Genomic DNA, 12,770 nt, shown 5'->3' on the forward strand with positions numbered 1-12,770 from the left:
GCGCCCCCCTCCCCCAAGGCACTAACGGCAGGTGCAAAGGAGCCGAGTTTCGCGGCCAAAACCTTCAAGACTAAATTTCGCCGCCCTTCTGGTGACTTAGTGCTATGTCAAGCACTGGATTTCTCCACAATGCGGCTGTTTATTAATGGTTGAAGGACTGTATTTGTGAGGACACTTTTTTGGAATTTACCAATTCTCCAGGAGGGCGAGCTTCCTTGTGAAGAAGTGACTGGGAGATGGATGAAACTGCCTGAATCTGTGTCAGCAGAAATCCGTATTCCTCCTCATTCCTGAGCCTGGTGTCTCCAGGGAAGCAATGGTGTCAAATAACCACAACACGAAAACACTATGGAACAAAATAAGGCCACTTGGCCCATTAAGGTCATTCCTTAAAGCAGGGCCAATCTTACACGGGCTCTGCTCAACACAAATAATCTCCTGAGGGAGGTGTCTCAGCACGATTCAAACTTTCAAGATGGAACTGTCAGATTTCCCCTGAAGTTATAATCTAAAGAGCCGTGGATATGAATCAAAGTATCACAAAGTATTTACATCATAGAAACAGGCCATTCGGGCCAACAGGTCCATGCCCAGCCTGCTCCCACCCGTCCTCATCTCACCCCATCAGCATATCCTTCTATTCCCTTCCCCCCTCATGGGCTTATCTAGCCTCCCCTTAAATGCATCTCTGCTATTCACCTCAACTGCTCCCTGAGGTAGCGAGTTCCACATTCTAACCACTCTCAGGGTAAAGAAGTTTCTCCCTCAACCAACGTCACTAAAACAGATTATCTGGTCATTATCACATTGGTGTTTGTGGGGTCTTGCTGTGCGCAAATTGGCTGCCACGTTTCCTACATTACAACAGTGACTACACTCCAAAAAGTACTTAATTGGCTGTAATGCCCTTTGGGAGGTCCTGAGGCTTTGACAGGCGCTATAGAAATGCAAGTCTGTCTTTCTAAATTACATACTCAATCTGATATGAAACTTCGACACTTATTCAAGTGTCTGATTATTGCCATTTAAGTTATGGTTTTGTTTACTTTGGATGTTAGCTTGGACAGACCATCTATTACTAGTAGGTGTCTTCCTGTAATGGGAAGGAAAGTTTATAGACGCCTGTGGTTGCTGGTTGTTTTACTGGTCTGCAAACAAAAAAGACACTTAACTAAAGTAGGGGAACACTTATAAAATCACATACTATATCACCGCAAGCACCATTAATATACATCTTGTATCCTGTCTCTCATTCATTGCTTGAAGTAGTGGAAAGGGGGTGGCTCAAATTTTACAGTTAAACTGACCCTGATTAAATGATTCCCTTTTCATAGACTCGTCGTAAGTATGGAAAGGGACCGTTTTGACCTATTGTGCGTGTTCCACTGCTGGCTCCACACTAGAGTTGTTCTGCCTGGCTACCTGCTCTCTACTCTTTCACTAATTTGTCTTGAAGATATTTAACAGTTTCCTGTACAGTATTTACAGGACCCAGCGCAAGGGCCTTCTTTTCCTGCTAACTATTTAAACTGATGGAGAAAGCTGTAAGCACGCCTGCCATTTTGTCGGCAAAGCCTATTTTTAGTGTGTTTAGAAAATGCACCACTTGCGAACATGCGAACGGTGATGGAGAGGAAAAGACCATCTGGTCCACCCAGCCTGTCCCGCACAATTATGATACCTTGTGCATCACAGTATAGACACTGCCCATCCCATCCAAAAATCATGTGATCTCCTGGGAGAGGCAAAAAAACAGGGCAATCTGGGGAGAAAAAAAATCTGGGAAATTCCTCTCCGACGCCACTGATAATTCCTTGTAGTACCTACCTTTTGGAGAAAGACCTTAACTGGTTTGGATTTTGTCCCTCAGCGTGCGCAACTACAAAAAGGCACAGGACTAGATTTTCCATTGCGCTCCGCCCAAGATTGGTGTGTTAGTCAGCGAGATAGGGTCAAAGGGGAGCCAGCCGAGATCTGTGCAATGGGTAGAAGGTTAAGCAAAGTCTCTGTGGGCTGATTTAAGGGGCAGGGATCTGGTGCTAGATCTGCCGTCCCATCTTCCCTGCTGCACTGTGTGGGCGCCGGTGGATTCCTAGAGGGAGAGCCAAGCCTTAAAAGTTCGGAGAATCAAATCCGGACTGTCCCAATTACACTGGAAATAGAGGCTGTTTGTTATTCTACATTAACAATCAGAATCCCATTCAACACAATGAAAGGCTTTTGCAGGCAACAGATGTGGGTCCATGGTGAGTGACTGAAGAACTATGTGAAATATTCCGCTGAGCAATAAACAAACTTCAAACGCAAACGCAGTGAGAAGCCTCTTCCATACTCGAAGACTTGCAAGGCACTTAGGTCAATGAGGGAGGTTTTATGTTCAAAATTTTTGCAACATAAATTTTGTTCGAACACATGCATTGCTCAGGGCATTCTAGACTTTTGGTGAGGGCATGTCTGTCTGTGTGTTTGTGAATGTTCATTTGTTGGTATCTATGTGCACGCACATTGTATGTGTGTGAGATAAAGACTATTAAGAGCCATAATATTTAATATATGCATGACATCTTCCCAAATGTTGAACTGCTACAGAAGATTATAACTATATCTTTTTTTAAATGAAATATTATTGATGTGAGGGCACCTTGACATCAGTTTAAGCTTCATCACAGTCACATAGGCCCATGGCAGGATCCTACATTACATAGAATTACATGGAATGTACAGCACAGAAACAGGCCATTCGGCCCAACTGGTCCACGCTGCTGTTTATGCTCCACACGAGCCTCCTCCCACCCCTCTTCATCTAACCCTATCAGCATAACCTTCTCCCTCATGTGTTTATCTAACTTCCTCTTAAATGCACCTATGCTATTCGTATCAACCACTCCCTGTGGTAGCGAGTTCCACATTCTCACCACTCTCTAGGTAAAGAAGTTTCTCCTGAATTTTTTATTGGATTTATTAGTGACTATTTTATATTTATGGCCCCTAGTTCTGGTCTCCCCCACTTGTGGAAACATCTCTATGTCTACCCTATCAAACCCTTTTATAATCTTGATGACCTCTATCAGGCCTCCCCTCAGCCTTCTCTTTTCCTAGGATCATAGAATGGTTACAGTACAGAAGGAGGCCATTCGGCCCGTCGAGCCCGTGCCGGCTCTCTGCAAGAGCACTTCAGCTAGTCCCACTCCTCCCCCGCCCTTTCCCCGTAGCCCTGCAAACATTTTTCCTTCAGGTACTCATTCAATTCCCTTTTGAAAGCCACGATTGAATCTGCCTCCACCACCCTTTCAGGCAGTGCATTCCAGATCATAACCACTCGCTGCGTAAAAAGGTTTTTCTTCATGTTGCCTTTGGTTCTTCTGCCAATCACCTTAAATCTCCGGTTCTCGACCCTTCCACCAATGGGAACAGTTTCTCTCTAACTACTCTGTCTGGACCCCTCATGATTTTGAACACCTCTATCAAATCTCCTCTCAACCTTCTCTGCTCTAGAGAAAAGTGCTCCAGCCTGTTCAATCTTTTCTGATAGTCATAACCTCTCAGTTTTTTTTGTTGCACCTTCTCCAGTGCCTCTATATCCCCCTTTTGGAGAACAGAACTGCGCACAGTACTGTAAGTATTTCAAGTCATCTCGTGTTGTTACTTCACTGTTACAGGGAGAGCAAGCTCACCATGTTGCTGCGGGAGTCTCTCGGCAACCTGAACTGCCGAACAACCATGATCGCCCACATCTCCGCCTCCTCCAGCAACTACTCAGAAACCCTGTCCACCATCCAGATCGCGTCGAGGGTGCTTCGAATGAAGAAGAAAAAGACGAAGGTTGGTGGGAGTTACATTTAGATACGAAAGCGGGTCACCAGCGTGGAGATAGGTTGATTGTTTTTTTTGTTTTGTTTCTTACATTGGAGCGAGTGAGTGGGGCAAGGACCTCGGTGAAAGTCCGCTGGACACCAGGGGAAGGCCGCAACCAAACTAGAACTTTAGCTTGTGGCTCTCTGTTTGTGGCCTCAAATTTAAAATTCCCACCCTCATGTTCAAATCCCTCCATGGCCTCTCGCCCCTCCCTATCTCTGTAACCTCCTCCAGCACTACAACCCTCCGAGATCTCTGCGCTCCTCTAATTCTGGCCCCTTGCGCATCTCTGATTTTAATCGCTCCACCATTAGTGGCCGTGTCTTCAACTGCCAAGGCCCTAAGCTCTGGAATTCCCTCCTTAAACCTCTCCACCTCTCTCTCTCCTCCTTTAAGACGCTCCTTAAAATCGACCTCTTTGACCAAGCTTTTGGTCATTTGCCCTAATTTCTCTTTATGTTGGCACGGTGTCAAATTTTGTTTGATTACGCTCCTGTGAAACACCTTGGGACGTTGATTGTTCCCAGTAAGATTCATTTAATTTGGTCCTTAATTTTGCTTTAAATCTGTTCCCCAGGGGAGGTTCTGAGGCCCATTGTAATGGCCTTTAGCTCCTTCCGCGCCGACTGGGAATGGAAACTGGGGCCGCTTGGTCTGTCTGATTCAGCAACTCACTGGGTAAACTTGCTGAGATTAGCTTCCTTTTCACCGACCAGGGGCCGAGCCTGGAACCACCTGAGGCCTACACGGCTCAGCTCCGCTCTCACCAACTCAGCCTTCAGTTGGCTCAGCTTGCAGCCTGATTAGGTTTTGAGATTGCAGTTTGCAAATTGATTCCCTTCACTACCATGTGAAACATCACTTCATTACAAACTGTAAGATAGGAACATTAGGAGCAGGAGTAGGCCATTCAACTCTTCGGGCCTGTACCGCCATTCAGTTAGCTCATGGCTGATCTGCACCTCAACTCCATTTACCCATTTTTTTGGGGGGGGGGGTATTAAGAGAATCAAGGGTTATGGGGCTAGTGCGGGAAGGTGGAGATGAGGTAGAAGATCAGCCATGATCTCATTGAATGGCGGAGCAGGCTCGAAGGGCCAAATGGCCGACTTCTGCTCCTATTTCTTATGTTTTTATGTCCCTGCCTTTGCTCCATATCCTTTGCTACCCTTACCTAACAAAAATCTATCACTTTTCAGTCAGGAAAGCTCCAATTGTCCCAGCATTCGCAGCCTTTTTGGGGGAGAGAATTCCAGATTCCTGCTACCCTTTGTGTGAATGAGTGATTCCCAGTCCCGTTTCCGAATGGCCCAGGAGCCGGGTAATGGAAAGATACAGCTGCACATCTGAGAGATTCATCAGGTGGCTGGAGAGGCGTAAAACCTGGCTACACACCGGGGGTCATGATTGAATATGAGTAATTGGTATTTATACATAGCACTGCCCTGAGGAGATGAGTAACCTAGTTCAGGCTGAAGGTGCACAGTGCAACTCTTTCACCCTGTAATTATCCAACACCTAAAGCACCGTGGAATCCTGCGTAGACATGTAGTAAAACCAGCCAGTGCGAATGACTCGGAACAACAAAGGTTCGGGCAGAGGGAGGGATAAAAGGTTATCTTTCAGGAAGGGAGGGGAGGGTGGAGAGAGGCTCAACCTAGCCCCCTCTGGAGCATCTCTTTGGCAGCCAGTCTCAGGCCAGCACTGGTACAGGTAGTCTGCCCATCTCTTCACCTGTGCCTGGTCCGTGGCACAGTGTGACAAGGTAAAGAGGAACATACCCTCCAAGGGGCGAGTTTCGCTCTCAGAAAGGAGAGGTAGTTAACAAAAATAAGAGCAAATTAGAAAATTCTACATCTCTCTCTCTCTCTATTGCGTTCTATATTTCCAGTCTCCGCACAGCTGGATTTTTTATCACCCCCAGATGTGGAACTTGCTCATTCCATCCAGCCACGTTCATCGTTGCTGTCCTCCTCGACACAGGTTTAAAGTGATTGGCAAAAGAACCAAAAGGCGACATAAGAAAAAACATTTTTACGCAGCGCGTGGTTAGGATCTGGAATGCACTGCCTGAAAGGGTGGTGGAGGCAGACTCAATCACGGCTTTCAAAAGGGGGTTGGATAAGTACCTGAAAGAGAAAAATTTGCAGGGCTACGGGGAAAGGGCGGGGGTGTGGGACTAGTTGAAGTGCTCTTGCAGAGAGCCGGCACGGGCTCGACGGGTCGAATGGCCTCCTTCCGTGCTGTAACCATTCTATGATTCCATGATTCCTCGTCTGTCAGCCGTGACTCAGTGGGTAACGCTCTCGCCTCTGAGTCAGAAGGTCGTGGGCTCAAGCCCCACTCCAGAGACTTGAGCACATAATCCAGGCTGACACTCCAGTACTGAGCGAGCTCCGCACTGTTGGACTTGGCGTCTTTTGGATGAGATGTTAAACCGAGGTCCCGTCTGCCCTCTCGGGTGGATGTAAAAGATCTCATGGCACTATTCAAGAAGGGCAGGGGGTTTCTCCTGGCGAACATTTATCCCTCAACCAATACCACTAAAACGGATTAACTCATCATTTCTGGTGGGACTTAATGAGCGCAAATTAGCTGCTGCGCTTGCCTGCAAACTGGTGCAGGGAATGGTATATGTCACACTGGTATATGTCACACTGGTATATGTCACACTGGTATATGTCACACTGGTATAGTAGGGAGGGCTCGCCTGTAATTGGAGCAGAGGAGCAGAATAGAAGGACCTTTACTCTGCAATTAATCCACGCTACGCCTAACCCGGAAGTGTCCCATTCCCCCAAAGTATCGGCCCTCACTTTTGATGCACATAACATTCACAAAATACATCATTAAAAAAAAAACATGTCTAGACAAGCTCTTAAATAGTTCCCTTGAATTAGTGTAGCTTGTTTAGTACGTGAGATGTTTGCCTGCATTTAACGATGTTTAAACAAACTAAATTAAATGAAAAGTGGCAGCTGTGGAACTTGGCCAGTTGGCCAACCCTGAAGTTATCCCGCCGTGGAGCACCTTTATCGGCGAGCACGATCAAACAGGCAAAGCTACACAAAACAAAACCGTACGTTCTTTTTACATTGAGAGACCGAGGTGAAGGTCCAAGGCTCAGAGTGAGCACTTTCCAACTTAATATAAAATTCTATCGTATTATGGTCCCTAAAGGCCCCTTTGCTACAAGGTTGTTAATTAACCCTTTCTTGTTGCACAATACTAGATCCGCACAACTCTGATTGGACGCATTCCAGGAGGTTTCATCACATGACCTCCCGCCTCCAACTGCCCCGCGCGCCCCCCCCCCCCACGCTCCCGCCATTGGTCGCCCGACACGTCCATCCTCGCAGTGCCCCGCCTTCCCACGGCCAATTGGAAAACAAAGAGACTCTTCATTACCCGATCGGACGATGCTTGACTGTCCGTCAAACAGCCTTTCTCCCCCCCCAAGTCCGATATTTTTATAACTAGTAAACAAAAGTGGTCAAAGAAAATTTTTAAACATCATAATTTTTTTATGTCCCCTGTGATTTTTCTCCCGGGCGTTGCTCGCAGCCGTGCCCTGGAGATTAGTCTTCAATTCCTGGAGACTCCGGGGCAATCCCAGAGGGTTGGTGACCCCATGTGAGGAACGCCAGTAAGGATAAGGGAAAGGAGGAGATACTGGCAGAGCAGAGGTTAGGTGATGCTAAATTTGGGTAGGCCGCGGAACGATGGGTAGGCAAGAACATAAGAAATAGGATCAGGAGTAGGCCGTACGGCCCCGCGAGCCTGCTCCGCCATTCAATAGGATCATGGCTGATCTTCTACCTCAACTTTGTTTTCCCGCCCGATCTCCATATCCCTTGCTGTCCTGTGGACTAACCAAGGGCGGAAGAGTTAGCCCTGCACATTTTGTGCCAATTTTCCATGCGCGACACTTACCCGCTCTATTCATAGAAACATAGAAGATAGGAGCAGGAGTAGGCCATTCGGCCCCTCGAGCCCGCTCCACCATTCAATGAGATCATGGCTGATCATCCAAACTCAGTACCCTGTACCTGCTTTCTCCCCATATCCCTTGATCCCTTTAGCCTTAAGAAATATATCTAACTCCTTCTTGAATATATTTAATGACTTGGCCTCAACTGCCTTCTGTGGTAGAGAATTCCACAGGTTCACCACTCTCTGGGTGAAGAAACTCCTCCTCATCTCTGTCCTAAATGGCCCACCCCCTATCTTTAGACCGTGACCCCTGGTTTTGGACTCCCCCGCCATCGGGAACATCCCTCCTGCATCTAGTCTGTCTAGTCCTGTTAGAATTTTATAAGTTTCAATGAGATCCCCTCTCATTCTTCTAAACTCCAGCGAGTATAAGCCCAATTGACCCAATCTCTCCTCATATGTCATTCCTGCCATCCCAGCTATCAGTCTGGTGAATCTTCGCTGCACTCCCTCCATGGCAAGAACATCCTTCCTCAGATAAGGCGACCAAAACTGCACACAATACTCAATTCCCCGTACCCCCGTACCCCCATATATTAGGGTAGTTTTCTTAATGGAAGGAATGTGATTTTCCTCAGGGAGGGGGGAGCGGTGGATTTTCTACCATTTGTACCAGTCAGAAGCCAGGAATTCATTTTGATTTTGCAGCAGGGAATTCTACATATTGTTAATGCACGAACTTTACACACCAGGATGGACATCTCCTTCTGAAACCACCCAGAAGCAGCAGGTGATCATTTCGTTCGCTCTGTAAAAATTTACTATTTTCGCCAGGCTTCAGGGAGAATATTTCTTCTCCATGTAATGATTTTGCCTCAAGCGACTGTATTTCCACCTCACCCAGAATGGAAGTCCAGAGGGTAAATATCTGCACCTGGCCCTTCCATTGTTTCCCCCGACCGTACCACACTGACACTGACAGCACCACGACACAAAGAGAACAATCACGTGGCAGGACATCACCAGCTCGTCCCCTTGCTGACCATAGAAACATAGAAACATAGAAGATAGGAGCAGGAGTAGGCCATTCGGCCCTTCGAGCCTGCTCCGCCATTCAATGAGATCATGGCTGATCATCCAAATTCAGTACCCTGTCCCTGCCTTCTCCCAATATCCCTTGATCCCTTTAGCCTCAAGAAATATATCCAATTCTTTCTTGAATATATTTAATGAACTGGCCTCCACCGCCCTCTGTGGCAGAAAATTCCACTGGTTCACCACTCTCTAGGTGAAGAAATCCCTCCTCATTTCAGTCCTAAATGGCTTACCCCTTATCCTTAGACTATGACCCCTGGTTCTGGACTCCCCAGCCATCAGAAACATCCTTCCTGCGTCTAGTCTGTCCAGACCTGACAGAATTTTATAGGTTTCGATGAGATCCCCTCTCAACCTTCTAAACTCCAGTGAGTATAAGCCCAGTCGACACAATCTCTCCTCATACGTCATTCCTGCCATCCCAGGTATCAGCCTGGTGAATCTTCGCTGCACTCCCTCCATGGCAAGAACGTCCTTCCTCAGGTAAGGTGACCAAAACTGCACACAATACTCAAGGTGCGGTCTCACCAAGGCCCTGTACAACTGTAGCAAGACATCCTTGTTCCTGTACTTGAACCCTCCCGCTACGAAGGCCAACATACCATTTGCCTTCTTAACCGCCTGCTGCACCTGCATGCTTACCTTCAGCGACTGGTGCACAATAACACCCAGGTCTCTTTGCACTTCCCCTTCTCCCAATCTATTGCCATTCAAATAATAATCTGCCTTCCTGTTTTTGCCACCAAAGTGGATAACCTCACATTTATCCACATTATAGTGCATTTGCCATGTTTCTGCCCAATCAGCATGTCATACCCTCCCCAAACCGTGAGGTGGAGACAGAAACAAAAGTCTTTAAACTTGCTAACAACACAAAACTGGTTAAGCTGCAAATAAGGCAAACAAGGGTACCAGATAGACTGGGGGCAGGGGGAGTCGCACATGTAATTTAATGTGGACTAGTTCAAGGTGGTGAGACTGGGCAAGGCGAATAAACAATGACAATATAAGATAGGATCATAGGAACAGGAGGAGGCCATTCAGCCCCTCGAGCCTATTCTGTGCCATTCAGTTAGATCATGGCTGATCTGTAGCTTATTAACTCCATCTGCCTTGGTTCCATAACCCTTAATATCATTGCAAAAATCTGTCAATCTCAGTTTTGACATTTTCAATCGACCCAGCCTCAACAGCTTTTTGGGGAGAGAGTTCCAGATTTCCACTCCCCTTTGTATGAAGAAGTGCTTCCTGTCATCAGCCCCCGTTTGGCCTAGCACTAAATTTAAGGTTATGCCCCCTTTTTTCTGGACTCCCCCCACCAGAGGAAATAGTTTCTCTCTATCTACCCTATCAACTCCCTTAATCATCTTAAACAGCTTAATTAGAAACATAAGAACATAAGAAATAGGAGCAGGAGCAGGCCATTCGGCCCTTCGAGCCTGCTCCGCCATTTAATGAGATCATGGCTGATCCGATTTTGGCCTCAACGCCACTTTCCTGCCCGCTCCCCATAACCCTTGACTCCCCTGTTGCTCAAAAATCTGCCTATCTCCGCCTTGAATATATTCACTGACTCCGCCTCCACAGCTCTCTGGGGTAGAGAATTCCAAAGATTCACGACCCTCTGAGAGAAGAAATTCCTCCTCATCTCCGTTTTAAATGGGCGACCCCTTATTCTGAAACTATGCCCCCTAGTTCTAGATTCCCCCATGAGGAGTAGTATCCTCCCTGCATCTACCCTGTCCAACCCCCTCAGAATCTTATATGTTTCAATAAGATCACCTCTCATTCTTCTAAACTCCAATGAGTATAGGCCGAACCTGCTCAACCTTTCCTCATAAGACAACCCCTTCATCCCAGGAACCAACCTAGTGAACCTTCTCTGAACTGCCTCCAATGCAAGTATATCCCTCCTTAAATAATGAGACCAAAACTGTACGCAGTACTCCAGGTGTGGTCTCACCAGTGCCCTGTACAGTTGTAGCAAGACTTCCCTACTTTTATACTCCATCCCCCTTTGCAATAAAGGCCAACATTCCATTTGCCTTCCTAATTACTTGCTGCACCTGCATGTTAACTTTTTGTGTTTCATGTACGAGGAACCCAAATCCCTCTGTACCGCCGCATTCTGCAGTCTTTCTGCATTTAATTAATATTTATCTTTTCTATTCTTCCTACCAAAGTGGATAACTTCACATTTTCCCACATTATACTCCATCTGCTAAATTCTTGCCCACTCACTTAACCTATCTATATCCCTTTGCAGATGTCCTCCTCACAACTTGCTTTCCCACCTATCTTTGTATCATCTGCAAATTTGGCTACAATACACTCGCTTCCTTCATCCAAGTCATTAATATAGATTGAAAATAGTTGAGGCCCCAGCACTGATCCCTGTGGCACCCCACTAATTACAGATTGCCATCCTGAAAATGACCCATTTATTCCGACTCTCTGTTTTCTGTTAATTAGCCAATCCTCTCTCCAATCTAATCCAATCCAATCTAATCCAATCCAGTCTAATAGATTACCCCCAACACTGTGAGCTCTTATATTGTGCAGTAACCTTTTATGTGGCACCTTGTCGAATGCCTTTTGGAAATCCAAATACACTGGGCTGGATTTTCATTGAGGAGTCGGGTTGGAGGCAGGACTACAACTTTTGGGGTTGTAGTCCCGCCTCCATCGAGTTCTAGCCAACCCACGCGATTTTGACTTGATTGACCTTGTTGAGCCCACCCAGCGGGCTCAGCAGGCCAATTAAGGGCCACCCGGCAACAGGTGACATCACAGATTGAAATTTCATCTGTCAAGACCTTTTGACAGATGAAATATCAGCATTTCACAGCTGTTTGAAGCTGTCAAACACTGACAATCTGTACTCCAAGTTAATTCCTTCCTCTCAGGATGATTTAGAGATCTCCCCGGAACAGAAAGCTGAATGCTGCAATTATTAACAGCTCGCAGCCATTCTGCTTTCTGTGCCAGTGAGATGAGGGACCCCTGAGACCTGAAGGAAGGAAGGCTGTAAAGGTAAGTACATGTAACTAAAACTTCTTTAAACACTTTACATGCACCAAACACACTTAGCTTTGCACTTATGCACCCATCACTCACCTGAACACCGGACATCTCGACCCCTTCAAGCCCTTCATCCCGACGGTCCGCCTCCTCTAACTTGGCGTGGTTTGGAGCCGTCGGGAATCCCACACTTCAACATTAAAAATAGGGATTAGGCTAAAAACTGCCTGTTAACTACCTGTTAACAGGCAGTTAATTGGCACTAATCCCCTTCCCGCCTCGGGGAGGCGGGTCCCAGTGCGGGGCGGGTACCTGCCTCCTTTGAAACTGGCATGGAGGCGGGATGGGTTCGTGCCCCCCCGATTTCAGGATTTTAACCCCCCACATGCCTCCAATCCCGCCTCCACGGCCCAATAAAAATCCTGCCCACTACATCTACTGATCCCCCTTTATCCACTCTGCTCGTTACCTCCTCAAAGAACTCTAATAGATTTGTCAAACACAAATTAGATAACCCCTTAAACTTATACACTAGAGGGAATACGAGCCTAGTCTATGCAACCTGTCTTCAAAATTTAACCCTTTTAGCCTCAGTATCACTCTAGTAAATCTGCACTTCACCCCCTCCAAGACCAATATATCCTTCCTGAGATATGGTGTCCAGAACGGAACGCAGTGCTCCAGATGCAGTCTATACAACTGTTGCATAACTTCCAGCTTTGAATGGTCATAGACGACCTACAACATAGAGGTATCTGCGACTCTTAGAATCAAGGTAAACGAGGTCTTATGGTGTACAGCCAGAGAAAAGGAACATGTGCCTCAGGATAAAATTGAGCTTGCGTGGGATACTGGTTAGGCCTCAT

At 46.7% G+C, this 12,770-nt stretch overlaps 1 protein-coding gene across 1 annotated transcript in view; it reads left to right on the top strand.

Moving 5' to 3' along the window:
* The window catches only part of kif26ba (kinesin family member 26Ba), an 891,296-nt gene that overhangs the window by 416,610 nt on the left and 461,916 nt on the right, over window positions 1-12,770 (top strand). Inside the window, exon 11 of the mRNA XM_085979789.1 lies at window positions 3,660-3,822. Coding sequence (XP_085835915.1) covers window positions 3,660-3,822 — 163 coding nt within the window. The remainder of the gene's footprint in view (window positions 1-3,659; window positions 3,823-12,770) is intronic.

This window comes from Somniosus microcephalus, chromosome 3, assembly GCF_052327205.1.
Source record: "Somniosus microcephalus isolate GS21.2 chromosome 3, FLI_Smic_1.0, whole genome shotgun sequence".
Lineage (NCBI taxonomy): Eukaryota > Metazoa > Chordata > Chondrichthyes > Squaliformes > Somniosidae > Somniosus > Somniosus microcephalus.